At 37.6% G+C, this 20,696-nt stretch overlaps 3 protein-coding genes across 3 annotated transcripts; 1 reads left to right on the forward strand and 2 right to left on the reverse strand.

The window, feature by feature from the left end:
* Positions 1–135: 135 nt before the first annotated feature.
* LOC131009452 (polyamine oxidase 2-like) lies at positions 136–4,387 on the reverse strand. The gene is made up of 10 exons (XM_057936779.1): positions 3,851–4,387; positions 3,076–3,191; positions 2,906–2,994; positions 2,695–2,808; positions 2,327–2,414; positions 2,073–2,158; positions 1,889–1,991; positions 1,475–1,572; positions 947–1,376; positions 136–767 (listed from the first exon to the last, which is right to left on the reverse strand). Exons 1-10 carry the CDS (start codon positions 3,891–3,893, stop codon positions 459–461), a joined length of 1,476 nt encoding a protein of 491 aa, XP_057792762.1. The 5' UTR covers positions 3,894–4,387; the 3' UTR covers positions 136–458.
* Positions 4,388–9,690: 5,303 nt separating this feature from the next.
* LOC131009449 (pentatricopeptide repeat-containing protein At3g59040-like) lies at positions 9,691–13,737 on the forward strand. The gene is made up of 7 exons (XM_057936777.1): positions 9,691–9,981; positions 11,040–11,352; positions 11,500–11,790; positions 11,870–12,118; positions 12,317–12,441; positions 12,679–12,777; positions 12,962–13,737. The coding sequence occupies exons 1-7, from the start codon at positions 9,920–9,922 to the stop codon at positions 13,512–13,514; spliced, it is 1,692 nt and encodes a 563-aa protein (XP_057792760.1). The 5' UTR covers positions 9,691–9,919; the 3' UTR covers positions 13,515–13,737.
* A 478-nt stretch (positions 13,738–14,215) lies between these two features.
* On the reverse strand, positions 14,216–20,146 carry LOC131009443 (auxin response factor 6-like). Its single transcript, XM_057936763.1, has 14 exons — positions 19,436–20,146; positions 19,183–19,295; positions 18,317–18,415; positions 18,168–18,224; positions 17,926–18,084; positions 17,742–17,826; positions 17,477–17,567; positions 17,105–17,269; positions 16,911–17,033; positions 16,722–16,797; positions 16,406–16,553; positions 15,184–16,307; positions 14,913–15,103; positions 14,216–14,625 (listed from the first exon to the last, which is right to left on the reverse strand). The coding sequence occupies exons 1-14, from the start codon at positions 19,491–19,493 to the stop codon at positions 14,421–14,423; spliced, it is 2,694 nt and encodes an 897-aa protein (XP_057792746.1). The 5' UTR covers positions 19,494–20,146; the 3' UTR covers positions 14,216–14,420.
* Positions 20,147–20,696: the final 550 nt, after the last annotated feature.

Consider the following 20,696-nt stretch of genomic DNA (forward strand, 5'->3'; position numbering starts at 1 on the left):
TTTAATATATATATATATACACACACACACACATATAAATATATATAACTTTAAAATATTTGATACAAAATAAGAATTCTCTAATATCTATAATTCTTCAAGATTGTTATAGAATTTATTTATTTTGTACACATATTTATTATTTAAAATTCAATATATTTAAAGATGCAAAGAGTCCACAACCTATCAATTAGCAAATACTAGCACAACCATGAGTGTTCCACACTATCATACTATATCAAGTTTGCTACATAATTAATCATTCCTATATATAGGAACTCAAAGTCTTAATCAAGAATTCATATTTATCCATATTTCTAGATTGATTTCTACTGGCTGAAGAGTTCATCAACTGATACTCTGATCATTCGAACGAGGCGACCTCAGTTTCTCACAGAGCAATCAGTACCTCATGCCAGCCAAACGTCGGGCGTTTCGCAGAAGCAGACGCGTAGAGATCAAAGGCGCGAGATCAGCAGGGGCACTGAAACCGGAACGTCCTCGCCCATCACAGACTGGAAGAGATCCAACTCTCCATGGCGCTCCAAGACGCGCATCCTGCAGTCCTCAGCAGCCATTAATCCAGTCGAGTATGCACCGTGGACGGATCCTGGATAATCTATGCTGGTCGCTTCACCAGCAAAGAACAGGTTGTCGACGGGGACCCTCAGCCTCTCGTACAGATCATGGGATTTGCCTACTGTATCGTAGCTGTAGGAACCCAATGAGTTCGCGTCCGTGCCCCAATGGGAAACGAGGTACTGGATCTGCGTGATGTATGCAATAACACAGATTCATTAAGAACCTCAAGAAACACTAGAGATGATCCAAGCACCGGGATAGACACGAGTAAAAATTCATATAACGAGTGAGAATTCAACGAATTGCATATGTTCTCAACCAACAAGAGTATTCAAGAATAGCAATTAGATGAGCCAAAACATACCGGTTCAGAAGCATTTGGAAGCATCCGTTGAAGTTGTGTGAAAGCAAACTTAGCAGCAGCCTCGTCGGGCATTTTCTCAATGTCACGGGCCAGTTGCCCAGAAGGCATGTAGACCAGGACCCGGTGGCCTGTGGCCTTGTGCAGATTGAGAAAGTAACTGCAGACGTAAGAAGTTTCAGCAACAATCCCCAAGAACTCTACGTTGGGCCAAAATACCTTGTCAAAGTGCAAAACTATCTTGTTCTCGACCCCGACTCCAATGTCCTTAATCGCTTCTTCCTTCCAGTCAGGTAATCTCGGCTCAAACTGGATGCTGTTAGATTTCAGAACACCAAGAGGAACGGAAATAATAGCAGCATCTGCGAGAAGCACTCTTCCGTCTTCTACTGTGACTTTTACTCCGGTGTGACCTCTGACTACTTTTGTCACTCTTGAAAGTAAAACCCGAAAACAAAAAAAGCCAAGTTCAGATTCAGACTGTATATCAGAGAGGAATAATTATTGAAGCTAAGTAGATCCGTTTCTTACCTGTGGCCCAAGCGGATGTCAAGACCTTTTGCAAGAGTGTTTAAAACAGGAAGATAACCCCGGACCATGAGCCCATGCCCACCAGGGAGCAACTCTTCCTATAAAGCAAATACAGGAAATGTAAATAAAAACTCAAAAGATACCAGATCAAGCTACAGGCTCGTTTTCTAAATTCTCGGAATGCATTTAAGGACATCACATCACACTTGATCAAACGAGCTAAAGTCTAGTCGCTAATTGCAAGCTCTTTCTTGGTTTGGCCACCTCTTATATATTTGAAAGAAAAAATAATTTTTGTTTTGATGAGAAATTGTTAGGAACTCATTTCATCACTACTTGAACAGGTTAACATACCCGGTAAAAGAACCCCGGAATTTTATCAAGAATCAAAATTTTAATGCATGAGCAAGTAACCTGATCCCAGCCTCTAAGTGAAATAGTATCAGCATCTGCAGCAAACCAGCCTTCCATTCTGCAGAGGTACCACTGTAACACCTTATGATCGAGTCCTTCCAACCTACAAATGCCACAATTTCTTTAAAAATGTCACAAGATATAAAATAAAAGAAAAGGTTGCAAAATTTGGTGTGCGTAAAACCTCAAATCCGGCCTCCTCTCAAAAACAATTGAGATAGCACGTTGAATAGACATGTCCTCTCTGAATTCCTGTCTAACAATATCAGTCTGAAAAAACAAAAATTTAAACCATATCAGAAATCGGAACAACCAATATCTATGGAAAAAAGGCTCTTCGCAATAGGGAATGTATAAAAAAAATCAATAACATCCAATCAATTTATGCTATAGGGTTTTGACATATGAACTGGGGGGTCAGAGAGAAGATGGACGTACCTCTTTCAAGATGGCCTCGAATGTTTCGCCAACCTTTGAGACTAAATCTTGAGGAACTTGATTGCCATCCATGTCATAAAGGGCATAACTGAAAGAGCATACGAGTACCAATTATATCATAAGTGCTAATAATGCAAAAACTATGTTCAGTTGGTCTAAATCCAGGAATTTAACAGACATTGACACAATTCAATCATTATGGTAAGGTAATGTCTAGAATTTCTTTTTATTACTAAGGCTGAAATAAGCAACAATAATGAATAGTCCGTTACTCCTTTCCAAGTTCTCAAATAACAAAGGATATATGAATGAATATATCCTTAATCCTTGAATGGGCACACTGAAGTTGAGAGGGGAAAAAGGGGAACCTTTCTAAATCATGGTCGTATAAAACTGAGTTGTCCCCACTTGTCCGATAAAGTGGCAACCCCAATCTTCCAATGAGCGAAGCTAGTGGGTTCTCATTGCCAACACCATGTAACCTGAGCAAGAATGTGCCGACAGTAGTTAGCAAAAGTTGCGTACAATCACTGCAGCATGAAAATAAAATGTTTCTCTGTACAACAAAAGATCGATTACCATGATGCACCCAAGTCAATAGGGAAACCAAATGAATAATTAGTATGAACACGGCCACCAATTCTATTCCGTGACTCCAATAAGGTAACCTGCAAAATCACTTTCTTCAGAACCCATATCCTCGATCATGAATGCAGTAATCAAAGGTCTGCATTTAAGTATATATATACCTGAAACGAGGCATCATGAAGAGTCCGAGCAGCTGTAATGCCGGCAAAACCAGCACCTATGACGATAACTGATGGAGTGGAAGTCGATTTCCTCCCCAAACTTGAATCACAAAGATCTAGAAAGTAAAAATCCACTCAAGTAAAAACTTTTGAAAAACTTCACAGCATAATTATACCCTATATGACAAATCTTCAGACATTTTCTTAAGAGCTAGTAAACAACATGTAAGACAACTAAATCCGAGAAGGAATGAAGGATAATGAGTTAGCCCTAAAAGAGATTTCCATATAAAACGGCATTTAAAATCAGAAACTCTATTTCCGGATTCCTTCGAAACCTATAGGCAAAATTATACCTCTAGACACTAACAAACGGCTCGAATAACTTCTAAAATTGTTTCATTGCACCAGTCAAAGATAATTAAGCTTTTGATGGGTGAAGATTATATAAATGTATATTGTCCTTTTAATTTAAAAGTTAATTTCAGACTAATCAGTAATAGCATGTTCCTCCAATTTTCGGACTAAAGTAAACAGCTACTACTAGCATATTGTCATCAACTAAATTTCTCCTCAGCTAAGGAAAATTAGACAAAATTACACAAATGAAACGACTTTACTAAAATACTCGTACAAAATTGGATGAACCAGCTAAAAAAAACACTAAAATACTCCAAAAACGAACTAAACAAACCGCAACAAGAACAATTAAATAATCCAGCTAAATATAAGCGAGAAGTATAAAGGGAAATAACACACACACACACACACTTACTGGGTCGCAATTGGCGATTACACTTGCTGTCGCTCGAATCCATAATTCAGCAAAGAATGGAGGTCGCGATCGGTACAGCGGGAACAAAATTTACTATTGCTACTAAAATTATTCGAAAAATCGATCGACCTTAAGCTCAATAATAGCTTGGATAATCTTAATAGCAATAAAAACAGTAAGAAAATGGTTTTGGAGAAAAGGAGAATTGCAGTGATAAAATGGTTGGAATTCGACGAAATACCCAGCTTGACCAACCCGCTCATGCGTCTTCCCAAATCTAGCGAACGATCAAAACCCCCAAAAATCGGAGACAAAATCGAAAACAAACTCAATCGAGATTTGAATTCTGCAACTATGAGAGTGCCAATCCCACTTCCACAATCACTGCGCCGATCCGCAATAAATTCGTCGATATTTTCCAGAAAACGGAGAAGGGGTGCGGGAAAAATCTGAAATTGAAAGCGAATTGAAGTGGGTTTTGTGTTTCTTGAGAGAGGGATGTGAGGGAAGGTGTGATTGATTATTTATAGAGTGTTGAAGCTGCTGCGTATGATGTCGCGTGAAATGCTAAATATGACGTCACAATAATATGTTTGATTTATTTGAGTTTCTTTTTTTTTAGAAGAAACTTTATTTGCTAAATTAAAAAAAATAATAACAATAATTAATAATAAGATGTGATCGGTTTGTATATCTGAAAGAAAAGGAAACAAAATCCTTTTATTAATTAAAATTTGAGATTAGTGGAATTTAATTTGAACACAAAGGAGTATTATTATGGCAACTATGTCACTTTAGTTTTATAATTTACTAAAAAGAAAAACACCTTATAATTTATTTCAATTATAAGTAAAACACTTGCCTTTGGGCCTAACTACTTTTAGCCCGTCCAATGATAATTCTTTTTATTTTCTTAATGTGTTGCTTATTGTTTATACAATTGGTATAAATTAAAAATAAAGATATCACATCTTCTGTTACTGTCATTTTTCTCCACTAGTCCATCCCTCACATTTTAATAAACTCGTTTTTTCATCCGTCACATTCTAATAAACTCGTTTTTTCTTGGGGGTGACGTCTCACTAGAATAGTCTCATTTTTATTTTGGATAAAAAAAATATATATATTTAATTAGTGTGAACCACACCATTTTCCTTAAAAAAAAATTAATCTCTATGTCCAAAATAAGTCAGCTAGGACGGAGAGAGTATTATGATTTTATCTTGTTATAATAAATTTGTTATGTTTGACTAATATGTTATTTTTGTTGCCTAAAAAATGTTATTTTTGTCACGTGACACATGAATACTATGTTTGCTAAAATATCTAAACCTGTATAAATATTGAATTCATTGTTCGGTCGTGTAACCTATACTATATTTTATAATTATATTTTGGAAAATTCTTTGAAATATATTTATTATTTATATTAAATCACAAAAAGAAAATGAAAACGTGAAAGCGAAAGAAAAGCGTCGGTGATGGTGGGACCGGTTTTAACTAAAAGCGTCGCTTTCACCAACGAAAAAAATTTGAAGTAACTTACTAACTAACCAACTAATGCATGTGATGTATTTGGCCCATCTCATACGTGGCTATAATCACGTTCATATATATTTTTATTTAATTTATATTTCTAAATTAATTAATTTATTCGATATTTTTTGGATGTCTTGAATGTCAGAGATAACAATAATTATGTCAGGATGATTATTAACTTTATAGGAAAAAAAACATTTCACTGCTCCAAGATGTTTACTATTTTTGTTTTTTTGTAATTATGCATCAATTTAAATTATTAGGGTTATATTTATCTATTAATTTATTCAGTCACGATGTGACTGCCCATGAAATCGGAGAAATAGAAAAAAATATTTATTTATTTTTTAAATAAAAATTATATATATTTTAATGTAATCTATACGCATTGTAGCTATTTTTTCTATTTCTTTTTTATTTTATTTTTTTAATAAAAAATTGTAAAAATTAACCACAAATAAATTAAATAATTGTTTTTCTATTTAACTAATTTGTCGACAACCACATTGGCAGTGGTGCAGATCCACTTTGAAACATGGGGGTGCAGCTCATCCCCCACCAAAAAATAAATAAATAGAAATATTAATATTTATATGTAAATTATTTTTGATTTAGTTTTTACACCCTCAAAAAAAAATATAACCTCAAAAAAAATATATAAGTCTAACTTAAAAATAAACTCTAATCTTCAAAATTAAACAATATTCGGGAATGTGTTATTTTTATCATTAAATATTTTTTACATTTATAATCCTAAAATAATTATTTATCGTACGTCTAATTTAAAATTTTGTAATTATTGTGATTATTTAACATCACTCAATATTTATTCAATTGTGAGCATGTTATTTGATTTAGTTTTATATTTAATTTTTGTATCCTCAATTATTTATCGCACCTCAATTTGTATGGTCGGATAAAACGTGCATGTGTAGAATAGTCAATTTTTTAATAAATGTTACTCCCTCCGTCCCGCTTCAAATGTCTCCTTTCTTTTGGGCACGGAGATTAAGAAATGTGTAAAAAGTAGATAAAGTGGGTATAAAGTAGATAAAGTGGGTTGGTGGAAATTATTTAAATATTAGGTATAGAGAGAGAGTGTTTTGCCAAAAAGGGAATGGGTCATTTGGAGTGGGACAGCCCAAAATGGCAAATGGGACATTTAGAGTGGGACGGAGGGAGTATTTGACTATATCTAGATGCAATAGTTTCGAAGAGTCTAGTATCATGTGCTGTCTTTGAAAAGTCTAGTGGGATATAATTTTTTTTTTGGGACACAAAATTATTTAGCTTTTACAGAATGCAAAATTCAATTAATGAGACCAATACTAGAATAGTTTAGTATATTTATGTAATTTATTCTAATGGATTTGGAAAAAATTCAAATGGGCTTGCCAAAAAATGTGACATATTGTGTCGAAGCCCACCAACCAACATACTCAAAAATTTAATGGCGTCCCATTAATTAAGGAGTTCAATTCTATTTTATGTATTTCATTTTATATGAATTCCTTTTATTTTTATTTTTGGCGAATAAAAGAAATGGCAGAGGAAGAAAACAAGCAAGATGCAGAGATGAAGGAAGTCCCACAATTTACAAAGAGAGAGGAGGTGAGAAATATGGAAAACTCAATAATTATTACATTTACATTTTTTTTCCTTCTTCTTCTTGAATTGCAAATGTTCCCACTCTGAATTATATATTTTTATTAGAAAAATCTAGAGTGAAATAAATAAGAAATATTTTCTGATTTTTTTTGGCGAAGATTTCTGGAAATTTATCATAATCTAGAAATGTTTTCTTGGGTTTATGTCCGAACCAGCCATAAAAGTTCATTTTAAAATATAAATCACGAAAAACTACGGCAGATTAATCACTTTATTTTCATGGTTCTGAATTTGAATCTCATAGTGGCGATTTTTTTTTTTACCCGCAACAAATTCATTATATATTTCACATCGAATTCATAACATATCAGTTCGTAATTTATATTTTTAAAAAAATTTATAACAACCCTATATATATGTGTCATGTGTGATACCAATGTCACACTTTCTATATTTACAAGTTGATTTTTTAAGTGATATTTAAAGTTGAATTTGGTAATTGAATTGTAGGTAATTGCTAAAAGTAGCCATGACAAGCTTTGTGATTCCTTGCGCTTTCGCTTGGTGCGTGTTGATGATCACTCTCAAGATGATCAACTTATTGCTTTTTTTTTAGCCTCAAAATTCGAGGCCCATCACATCCAATAATACTATTCGGTTTGGGTCGATTAAGATTGTATTGTTGAAATAGTTAGAATTATAACATTTTCGTTTAAATTTACAAAAATTATAAAGAGAAAAATTTTGAGGTTGCCAAAATGAAGCATAAAACACAAATTTTGGCCACTCATTGAAAAAACATAAATTTTGGCCATTTTTATAGCTTTGGGACGTTTTTGCCCTTAATTGGGCGGACTGGGTAGGGTCAGGAGCGCGGGTCGCGTGCCGGGTAGGATCAGGCACGCGGGTCAGGTTAGGCACTTATGGCACTATTAGTGCCATAAGTGCCAACGAATTTTTTTTTTACTCCCCCTGCTCTGTCTACCCCCCAGACCCCCGACCCTACCCACCCCACCCACCCACCCCCAAACCAAAAAAATTTACTTTATTATTTTATTTTATGGCACTTATGGCACTAATAGTGCCATAAGTGCCAACGAAAATCCAAAATAAAATAAAGTAAAATGGTCTTTTTAGCACTTATGGCACTATTAGTGCCATAAGTGCCAAACATGCAGAACAAATATAGAAACAACAGCATCATCTAAACCCTAAATGAAACATTTAAACCCTAAATGGATAATCTAAACCCTAAATGGAACATCTAAACCCTAAATGGACATCTAAACCCTAAATGGAATATCTAAACCCTAGGGGAAGTGTTTAAAAAGTTCCTTTTGGCTTGGGGTGGGTGGGGGGGTAGGGTCAGGGGGTAGGCAGGGCAGTGGGAGTAAAAAAAAAATTCTTGGCTTGGGGTGGGTGGTGGGGGGGTGGGTGGGGTCGGGGGTTTGGGGGGTAGACAAGGCAGGGGAAGTAAAAAAAAAATTATTTTTTTTTGGCTTGGGGGTGGGTGGTGGGGGGGTGGGTGCAGGGGTGGGTGGGGTCGGGGGTCTGGGGGGTAGACAAGGCCGGGGAAGTAAAAAAAAAAATTGGCTTGGGGGTGGGTGGTGGGGGGGTGGGTGGGTGGGTGGGGGGGTGGGGGGGTCGGGGTTCTGGGGGGTAGACAAGCAGGGGAAGTAAATTTTTTTTTTTGGCTTGGGGGGGTGGGTGGGGTCGGGGGTCTGGGGGTAGACAAGGCATGGGTTAATCCCTAAATCTGGATCCGGGTCAAAGGAAGTTGTTTGATCTATTGGGTTAAAGGGTAGATTAGGTAGAACACATAAGAGATGGCCAAATATTGATATTTTAAATTTTGTGGACAAAATTTAAGTTTCAATCACCAATAGGGCCATCCGGCCCTATTGTTTCAATTATAAATATAGTATGTATTTATTTTCGTTGTTCAATTCATAGTATGAGTCGAAATTCTGATCAATTGAGGAGTGAAAATGACTTGTCGAAAAATGATTTATCAATATTAAAAACAATAAAAATTACATCAATTTTTTAAAATCTCGTTATCAACTTGTATATTTTGAACAGACCTAATCGACTTTCGAGTCAATTAATATTTTTAACTCATTGTTTTCCTCTCTACAAAATAAAGACTCAAAAACCGCAGCCACGACTTCGAGTCTTCCAACAATATATACTTAGGGTCATTTTGAAAAGCCTATATATATTTCCAAAACAACGAGATGCATATCTCCAAGGTTGGAGTTATTCCGCACGGACCAATTCTATTTAAAATTCCATAAATAGTACGATAATTTGGAAGGATAAATATATACACGCCAGAGATCTTGCAATGATTCGCAACAAAGATACTTGTCATAAACAAAAACTCCATATAAAGAAAGTTTTCATCAGCACCAACTGAAAACAGCAAAGAACTTACACCGTCACTCGAGATGCAAAAAGATCCTTTCAAAAATGTTTATTAAATGACAAATGTGTGAAAACACGTACGCTTACATTACTAATTTTATGTTGCCCAATTAGGATTTATAATCATTTCACACCATTTAATTTTAAGCTTTCTAATTAAGAATGATTAATTAATTATTTCAATAGAAAATAGCAACACCTTAAAAATATCGTGCCACATTTGTTAACTATAAAAACTTAAGGGAGTTAAAAGGAAATACGCCACAGTGAGAAGAAAGGGACTGAACTGCAAAAAACTATTTCCCCTTCTTCTTGTAAGCGTAAAATTATCCACATCAAATATCTCAAAAATCAAACCTTTTGCCGAAAAATTCGCAGAGCAATCCCGCTTGCGAAGCCGCGCTCTCTCTGGGTGTGTGTTGTGTGTGTGAGTGTGTGTGTAAAGCTGAGGAAAATTCAAGTAAAGCTATGAGAGCGTTGGAAGACTGAAGAAAAATGCCTCAAACAATAATGTTTTTGAAGCCCTTCATTTCTGCTCCATCAGCTTCGCTTTGGAGGTATGTCAGCTCTCTCTAAGCTCCTTTATGTTTCTGGGTTTTTGTGTGTGTGTGTGTGTTACACACATTCACACACTTATGCATATGTGTGTGTAGCTTCGAAATTTTGTTTATGTTTCCATGATTGAGCTATGGTTTTGTGCCCTAATGGCTACGTTGAATTGTCAATTCATTTTTTCATACATTGAATTGGATAAAAGATGATAATCATCAGCTGCTAAATATTCTGTTTTTGGGGAACTTTAAATGTCTGCTAGTTTGAATGTTAAAAAAGTAACATTGAACCCAAAAAAAAAAGAAAAATCCTCCAAATATATGCATTTTCATTTGTTCTGATTTTTCGCACGGTTGTTGATTTCCGAGGAATTAATGCCGTTGTGAAGTGGCAAATTAATGCCATTGTGAGTAGCTGTAGTGGCATAGACGTCTAACTACATTGTTTAGTACATTGGTCGTTTAAACCATGTAGACATTTCACACCTCGGTATTAGTTTGTAGGCATTTGACAACCGTATGAAAAAATGAGAACGACTCAAAGCTCGTGTATTTGGATGCAAATTTTATAATTCATGTGCAAAATCAAAATTTGGTGAAAGTCCGTGTATGTAGGTACAAGTACCCCTAAAAGTAAGGTAGTCGTAAATGAAAATGGGTAGATAGGGGTGAGATTTTCAATTACGATTGCATATTTGTTTTTATCTTTATGTGTGTGTTTTGGGGGAAGGGGAGTTTTCTTCATTTATTTGAAGGAAGGTAGTTGTGCACAATGAAAACAGGTGGGATTTTAAATTATGATTGCATATTATTGTTATCTTTATGTGTGTGTGTAAGGTGGGGTTGATGTAGTAAAAATCCTTGGTGGGATTTTCTCCATTTCGAGTTTGAGATTTTGAAAGGACAATTTCTTATGATTTGATTTGGTGATAGAGGCTATTGTATAATGATTCACACAAAATGCTAATAATTTGACGATTTTCAAAGAATAAAAAAAAAACCTTTTGTTTGGTGGGGGCTCTTGGCTCATCTATAAAATAAAACCATGTTGTATGGGTTTGCAGTGAATCGATTGGCAGCAAGAATGCCATTGATGCGAATATTAGGATATGCAAGAGGGCGGAGGTGGTGTGCTTTGGGATGTTGGCGCCGAGGAAGTTCATGCAGAGGAGGAGGAAAGTCGAGGTCTTCAAGGATGCTGCGGATGAAGCTGATCAGAAGAACTGGAGGAAGCTAATGCTCGAAATGGAGGAATCCGACTCTGCCGTTGAAGTGCTCAAGAGCCGGAGAGCCAAGAACCAGGCCTTGCCCAAGGACGTGGTGGTTGGGACGCTCGTCAGATTCAAGCAGCTCAAGAAATGGAACCTTGTTAGTGAGGTATCAAAGTGTTATCACTACTTCTTGAGCTTTTCTTGGATTTTCTTCGACTGATTTGAGAGCGTTTGTCACCATTGTTAGCTTGAGTGTGTGCGATTTGCTCGTTGCATATCTTTGCCTCATTTCGTTTCTCCACTTTTTCTCAAGATACTCGAATGGCTGCGTACACAGCATTGGTGGGATTTCAAGGAAATGGACTTTTTGATGCTTATTACAGCCTATGGGAAACTCGGGAACTTCACCAAAGCCGAGAGGATTATGAATTACATGATCAAAAACGGCTATCCGCCTCATGTTGTGTCCTACACTGGTCTTATGGAAGCGTACGGCAAAGGGGGCCAATACAGTCAGGCGGAAGCAATCTTTCGTAGAATGCAATCCACGGGCCCCGAGCCATCTGCAGTGACGTATCAAATCATTCTCAAAACTTTTGTGGAGGTAGTGGATCCCGTCACTTTCAATGCTCGTTTATGATATCTGTCGTATTTTGAATTGTTTTTTGCCTCGGCTATTTCAGGGTAACAAATTTAAAGAAGCCGAAGAAATCTTTGAAACCCTACTTGATGAGAAGGTTTCGCCTCTAAAACCCGACCAGAAAATGTTCCACATGCTGATTTATATGTACAAGAAGGCGGGGGATTATGCCAAAGCTCGTAAACTGTTTGCATTGATGACCGAGAGAGGAGTCGAGCAGAATACAGTGACGTATAACAGCTTGATGTCGTTTGAAACCAACTACAAGGAGGTTGCCAATATCTTCGACCAGGTATATTCCGTAGTCTTTGCTCTCGTTATAAAATTTACACCAAATTGTTTACGTGTTGATGGTGTTTCTCGATTTTGTGCTTTTGCGTTGCTGCTAATTTTCAATGTGCTGATTATACGTGGAAAAATGTCTTGGTGTATTTTTTCCTTGTATTGATATATCCAAACATATTCGAATGAATCGTGTTCGTAAATTCAGATGCAAAGGTCGATTATTCGACCCGATGTTGTGAGCTATGCACTTCTCATTAACGCCTACGGAAAAGCTAGAAGAGAAGAAGAAGCTTTGGCTGTGTTTGAAGAGATGCTTGATGCTGGTGTGAGGTGCGATTCCCTTTGTTTTCGCTTGTTTAACTTTTGCGTTTATCATTGTACCTACGCAATAATATGAGCTTAACTGCAACGTTTTAATAGTCGTGTGAAAATTGCGAATTCGGGGTATAATTTTACCCGGAAACGTAAAAGTTTAATAGAACAACATCATAGGAAACTTCATTGTTAGATATTGCCTAGATAGGTTGTTCCTTTTCTCACACGAGCAATGGATGCGTTTCTTTCTAGGCCGACGCACAAAGCATACAACATCTTGCTAGACGCGTTTGCGACATCCGGGATGGTGGAGCAAGCACGAATTGTCTTCAAGAGCATGAGACGAGACAGGTAAAACTTTCTCATGAATCGTATGCCTATTTTTCGTACTTCGCTTGTGATTAGATGGGATTTTCTTCGAGTCCTAGGGTTACTCGGCTACACGGGTGGTGATAGCCGAGGAACGAGCTGGAAAATGCGACTCTAACTTTATAGACATCCGATTTTTACGACTCTTGTTTGTGTGTTGCTGCAGATGCACTCCCGATCTCTGCTCTTACACGACGATGTTAACGGCCTACGTTAATGCATCCGATATGGATGGTGCTGAGAAATTCTTTAAAAGGATAAAGCAAGACGGGTTCGAGCCGAACATCGTCACTCACGGTACTCTCATCAACGGGTACGCCAAGGTGAACAATCTCGAGAAGATGATGGAGAAGTACGAGAACATGCGCGTCGAAGGGATCAAAGCTAACGCGACCATACTCACTTCCATCATGGATGCTTACGGGAGGAACAAGGATTTCGGCAGCGCCGCGATTTGGTACAACGAGATGGTGTCGGGCGGCATCGCGCCCGACCAGAAGGCCAAGAACGTACTCTTGTCTCTGGCGAAAACGCCGGAAGAACAGCTTGAAGCTACGCAACTCGTGGAGAATCCTTCTTCGGGCCGGCTCTCTGGCGGTGTCGGAGGCGACGGAGTCGAGAACACGGACGGCAGCGACGATGAAGATGAAGACGATGAATTTGATGAGTTGACAATTAGCAGCAATGATCAATTACTAGAAAAAGCTCATGCCTTGTGAAAATTGTCATAAAATTTTGTACGATTTTGGTTAATACTATAATTGCATATAGTGTTGATACATAGAGTTATGACAACTATTGTACGAGGTTTATCAAATGCTAGATGTAGAAAGGTCCATTAACTAAATCAATTGTTGTTGATATTTTCTTTTCGAAAATTTTGTAGAAAATTTTAAATAATTGTTCTATACTTCTATATACTATATTTTACCATTAAGAATCTATTTAAATTTTTCTATAATTACCTCTGTATTGTAATTTTATTCTAATCCAATTTAACAAGCCATATTTCTTCATTTAAATGTCCCAATTCAATAGGTCACTTCCCAAAGTAAATAACTCATTATTTACACTATATGTTTTTGTAGCCACATAATTACATATTTTCAATTAAAAAGCATATTTTCATTTCTCTCATTTACTTTTTTGATAAATATATCTTCAAAAAAGTTAACTTTCTCTATTTTGTTTTACTATAAATTATTTATTTCTTAACATTCTTGACTTATTGAATTGGAATTGAGAGAGTAATAAATTTACAAACATATAAAATTAATTAGCTAATTATACATGTTACTAATAAATAAATTTTCCAGACTGGCCTTCGGAATAACTTCAAAAAATAATATGATCTTTAAAGCAACATAAAATAGGAATTTTTTTCAACCTGCCTACAATTTTTCATAGCAGGAACTGGAAATTAAAATTCAAAGACATCTTTATAGCAATAAAAGTCTGCATTTTTTTTTCTCGTTACAAATTGCAATTAATGTTCTTAAAATTCGTTTAAGAGTATAGCCCTAACAAGACAAGGATTCATCATACAATATACATACAGCAAGATTACATACGGGGAGGCGGGAGAACGAAATCGAGAGGCCGACGGAGACGTTGCATCACGTCCATCAGTATTCGAGAGATCCTACGGCTGGTATGCCGTTTAGGTTACTTCTAGAGTCCTTCCGACTCATATAGTCATCGCAGCTATTGCTGCTGGTGGAGAGCCGATGATTTTGGGTGGAATTTGGGAGATCGAGGCCCTCTTTGCCCATGTGCTGCACTTCGAGAGGCGACAGAATCTTGATGTACCACACGTTGTTCACGAATTCCCTGTGCCGCGATCAAGTAGATACTTGGTCATCAACAAGTACGAAGTGTAGAGAATGTAAAAAGCTCCATAGGATTTTACCTATTTTTATATATATTTATGCTTAAATCTACTAATTTTACGTGCGTTGCACGTTCCATTCGACTAGTACCCTCAAAATCTAGCATCTTAAACTATCATACGATACTCGCGACACGCTTTTCAATGGTAACTAACAAAATATGACATGCACCAAATGCGAACCTATCATAAGTACCATACAATAAATCGAAGCAGTATGGGAACTTACTGCCAAGGATCATCGCCGAGGAGAAGAATATCATTCTCTCTGTCAACGAATACAAGCTGCCAGCCTGATCTCTGAGGATCTTCCAACAATCCCTCGAGTCCAAACATGCGAGCAAGCTCGCTCCGCAGCTCCGGATAACTGCTGAATTTGGAGATATCGAGAGACCGTCCAAAAGACCCCGACTTGTGAACCTGTGACAAGCAATTCAATATCAGCATCAATTGGATCACCGTGATCAATAAAGCAAGAATGTGCAGCTCACATGATTTACCTTTACAAAGGCTCTCGATGTCGGGTTTGTTTGGTCCACGTTTTCTGAGGACTGCATGTAACCCGACTCATCTACACAACTGGAGGTAGTCATGTCCGAGTTGAGAGGAAATTCGGTGCCTGCACCACTTGGAAATGTGGGGGTTGCATATGGCATTGACAACGATTCGTTCTCGTTGCCACTGTTTCTAAGGTTCGACATACCAGTCAGCATATTAGCCGATGAGTCCGTACCAACTCCGAACAGCAAATTGTCGTGAGAATGCGCCACACCTTGGAAATCTGAAAATTCTTTACCATGGAAGGGCGGCAGCAGAGCTGAAAGGTCTGAGACTTTAGAATTAGGCGTCACCAGCTCTTCCGGATGGGGCACTCCGAACTGAGAAACCTTGGAAGGAAGCTGTGGGTCTAAGGCTACTCGTTTTGACGAGGAATGAGAGACTAGCGGATGAGACCCATTCATGTTCGCGTGGGGGGACGCTCCTTCACGGGAAAACGAACTTAGAATGCTTTGCATGGAAGAGTTATTAGATGAAGCCATGTGGTTCCCGATGAGGTCCGAGAAGTTCTGTAGCTGGCTCGTTGATGACAAGGCTTGCACAGGTGTGAACTGAGACTCGGAAGCCAATCCCATCTGCAAGCTAGTCGGAATAGATTTTTTCAACTGCTGATCTTGAAATTGTGGATTCAGCTGTTGATTCAGTAGCTGCTGCTGCTGCTGCTGATTGATAAAAGACTGACGACCCTGCAATTGTTGATGCAACATCTGAGCCTGAGAAACGACGCTGTTTTCCGGAAGGTTCTGCAGAAAGCTCGGTTGAGAATGGGGCTGTTGCAACATCTGATTTTGTAGCAACGAAGCAGAAGCATTCGGGACATTTTGCTGGAACTGCAGGAAGGACTGATTGGAGAGTTTCGAGGGATCCAACGACCCTGCGTCCTGCATTGCAGCAGCCGCCATCACTTGGTAAATATCGGGTTGCAAACAGAGCATCGACGCGTCTAGCCTCGGCTGCATCCAAGGGGATACGCCCTGAAAATTTAGCGACTGGACGCCTTGATCTCTGACACCCCCACGAAGCCATGTCATCGGAGAATTCATGCCCATATCGCCATCTTTAAGACCTGAACAACGAAACACAAATAATACATTAGGAATCAAATTAATGTTCAATTGAAGGAGAAGGAAGCCATAAATTTGGCAGTCTTTTGATAAACCAGACCGGGAAATGAAGGCAGTCCAGATGGCCAAGGTCGTTTCAATCTGAGGGAGAATGGAGACGGGTACATGGGAAATGTCGTCAGGGGTTCGATCTCCCACAACGAGACTCTGGGTTGTCTCTCCCCTGCAGTCGATTCATCCCACCCAACCTGAAAAAGAAAATGCACGACAACACAACTTCGAAAATTAATTTAGAACCCAGCTGAAATTAAACATCTTATAACAATAGAATTCTGCAAAAGAAAATGGTTTTTCAATATTAAATTGATAATTAGATTGGACTAATTTAGCTACAGCGACATTATATACGCTCATACCTTCACTGAGCGCCAATGTGAGTTCGGCCAACGAACCGGATCCAAATCACTAATGCCGGTAATTGTACCCATATACCTGAGATCCAGAATGAACGAAAAATATTTGAGCACAAAATACAAACAGACAAAAAAAAAGACTTCCTCTGTTTTTATTCAATAGTGTGACTTTGCAAAAATGAATAGATGTACCTGCGGACACTTGATTCTTCAGTTTCGAAAAGCATCCTAAAGCGCATACCCACAGAAACTCTTGTATGATAAACTGCTTTGGCATACTTTGCCAGAGGTATCACAAACTCTGATGGGCTCGCCCTGAAATTTGTAAACCCAGGAATGTGAAGCTGAATATTGCCTAATAAGCGTAAGCATATGCAGAAATTTACCTTGGATTATAGAAAATGGTGAACCGGCTATTCGTCGCCGCAGCATGGGCAGCAGCAGCAAGAAGCCCAATGTGCATGCTATCACTCGACAGCACTGATGAAGGCATGACAGTTTGAGGTCGATTGGCACGCCGAATCCCCAAGAACAATTGATTGTTTTCGTTCCTAAGAGTGTAAATAGAAGTCGTGACTGTAGAAAAAATATCAAAACGGCACATCTAATCCACTATGTGTAAATCTTCTAAATCTAGAAATTTATCATTCCAACAGCTCCCAAGAATTTTCTATGATCATCCCAAGGTGTGGATTGGTAGGAGGAAAACTCGACCCAAAGCTCGAATAACAAAGAAGAAAGAACATTATGCTGCATACCAGATGAAAATAACAGAATCTCCAGCAACTAGTCTCTTCGCACTGACAAACACGCTCCAACCTGTTGTTAGGAGATGCCTCTTCGGCTGACCTGGATAAGATGAGATTGCAGCTTCATAATTTGGTCTTAGCAATAAGTTATTTATACAAATAATATGAGAGAGCAACTATTTTCGAACAGTCCAGAAGGTAGGGTGTCCCAAAGAAACATTCCAAACATCCATTGAACAAAACCAAAAATTTATACGAATAATTGAGAACCCACCTCTAAATATATGCCTGAACTTCCACTCATTGCCGTGAAGATCCTTTGCGATTAATTCTTGAGCCGGAGGGGTTTGAGAGTAGTCCTGAACACGCATTAAATACATAGTTCAAATATAGAAACTCACAACTACCAAAAAACTGCATAGCTAGATGGCAGTCAAACAAAGTACAGATAAACCTACAAGAGGAGGAAAAACTTTTTCAGCTGCTCGACGAGGGACAGAAAATCCTCCATGAGTGCTGGTATCGCTAGCAGTCAATGTCTTACAGAAATAATTTGTTGGCTGTTTGCTTGGAGTGCCGAGTTCTGACGGTAGTAGGCATATGTCCTTCTGCTCTTGCTAACAAAATAGCAAACAAAAAACTAATGAAAAAGAAAATTTACAAGATCAAGAAGACGAATACAAATGTCTTAGCAAATTACAGGGGTAAGTGGTTGCAAAGTCATTTGAGCGTAGACTTCATCTGTTTCAACATCAGCCTGCAATTTAGAAAATTTAAGATTTTAATATGTGAGCTTTTTCGACAAGATTTGGAAACAATGTTAAATCTTATAAATAGTACACAGCTTACATGCATCGTGACATTATGAAGTTGGCATATTAGTTGCGGTTGCAAGCCGGGATAGTTAGGGATAGCACCGTCTACTTCCTTGTTCGTAGAGGCAGCAACCTGGATAAAAATCACTGGACATTTAACGTAACCCTAGGATAGCTTAGTGTTTAAGACCAAGTTACATCATTACAACTACGATATATATCATGACATAGGACAATAATTCTTCAAGAAAAAAAGAATGTAGAAGTTCAACGTCAGGTGATCCCAATTAATGTTTGCAAATGTCGCATTAGCGTGTCATAAACACAATGTAGAAGTAACAACTAAGAAGATGCAAGCGCACATCCACCAACGCAGATATCAAGTAATTATAGGAATGCCAGGAATTTCCTAATCGCAAATGCACTCCCTATCTCCAGGTAAAAGCTACTTCCCTAAAGTTACTACAGATCCTGAATTTTACGATAGTTAACATATAACGTAGATCTCGGGTTGTGCAACTCACCACTTGTGAGGCAAGTGTTCACCAATCACTTGGAAAAAACGGGGAACGTGAACATACATACTAATTCACCACATAAGCAACTCTCAGTGATGGAGCTTGAACCCCCCCATCCCCATTCCACTACTCTAAAATCCACATCCACATTATGTATAAAACACTAAGACAAATGAGCTACGACCTTTTTCTATATATAGCATTTACTTAAATATTGAGACTAAATTAGGCCGTAAGCATCATTAATAAGCTGCAAGCATAGAGATTATCATATAAACCAAAGAAAGCAACTAATTGGTATTACTAATGACAATCAATGCCCTAAAATATCTGAATCCCACAGCTAAATCAAGGATGCTTTAACTGAAATCCATCACAAAACCTGCTCGCTGTGGCCTTGAGGGAAATAAACGACGCGGCTCCCGAGCTGGGGAAGCGACACCAGTGGGCCGGCACACGCGTGCCAGAGCTCCGAATTCAAGCATTTCTTCTCCCCTGCCAACACAAGCAGCAAAACAACACATTTACATCACACTATTCAAATATACAGCCAAACAAAAAAAGAGCTAAAATCAAGCATTCCCATGAAAAATACCACACGCCAAATGTTAATTAAAGCAATTAATTGAGCTTACCTTCCTCCGCCTGAGCATTAAATCCAGAACCCGTTGAAGAAGAAGAAGACAACCTCATATTCCAGAAGAAGAAGAAAAAAACTAAAATAGGTCCACCAAAACTAACACTAAAATCAAAAGGGAAAAAACAAAAGCTTAAACACTCAAGCTCATCCTAACCCCCCACCCCCCACCCTCCCTAAACCCCCCAAAAATGCCAATTTTTTTCTTCATCCCAACTCGCGCATACCCCCAAATTTGCAACCCCCCACCTTTTTCTAATTTCCCCCCTTTTGAGCTGAACACAAGCAACAGCAGGAGCAAATTGCAAAACTAAAACTTGGCGAGGGCTTTAGGGAAAAATCAAAAGGTGAAGCAGATCTTGGAGTTCCTTTTTGGAGTTAACGGTTGGGACAAAACCCTAAAGAGGGAATGGAAGGAGACTGGTCCGAGGAATAAATGAAGCTAAAGTTTTTACTAAGTGAAGCAAAAGCAAACGAGGAAGAAAATGATGAGTAGCTTTTGTGAACTATTGAGATCTCTCTCTCCTCTCTCTCTCTCTGCGTGGAGCTAAAATGAGCTGCAGATCTTTAATGGCTTTTTCTTTTCCTTTTTCTTTCAAAAACAGAATTAATGTTTATAGAGAGAGAGAGAGAGAGAGGCTTGAAGAAGCAGAGGAGGTAATTTGGGAAAGTATAATCAATTATTGCAATCTTGTTTCCAAGTTTCAAATGGAATTCACCTTTTCTTTTTCTTTTCTTTTCTTTTTTTCTTTTTTTGGTACTAGTGAGATTTTATTTTTTATTTATTTGATTTTTTAATTATTTATTGTGTATTTTGCATGGTTAGGCACATTAAAAATGTGAGTTTAGGACATTGTAACGTGTCCGTTGCACGCAAAAGTGGGACACCAAAAAAAAAAAAAAATTGATAGGAGATTTTTCAAATTTTGAGTTCGAAATTTTTAAAAGATCACAATTTAATGATTTTATAAACATAATAATTTATTTTGAGGAAATTTATAAAAATAATAATTAAAAATTGCTTGGTGGGTTTTAAAAGAATTGGTGGGGTTTTATAAGAATAATAATCGAATAGGTGAATTGATGTGAAAGAATTGAGTAGGTGAGTTTTTTGTGGTTTAATGAACTTGCTAATAAATTATTTTAAAATTAACTTCTTGTAATTTTTTTGATAAAATTAACTTCTTGTAATTTATTGAACATGTTAATACAGAAATGATTTAATCAGATTTAGGATATGTTAGCCCAATTTTTAATTT

Source organism: Salvia miltiorrhiza, chromosome 2 (assembly GCF_028751815.1).
Source record: "Salvia miltiorrhiza cultivar Shanhuang (shh) chromosome 2, IMPLAD_Smil_shh, whole genome shotgun sequence".
In the NCBI taxonomy this organism is placed as follows: domain Eukaryota; kingdom Viridiplantae; phylum Streptophyta; class Magnoliopsida; order Lamiales; family Lamiaceae; genus Salvia; species Salvia miltiorrhiza.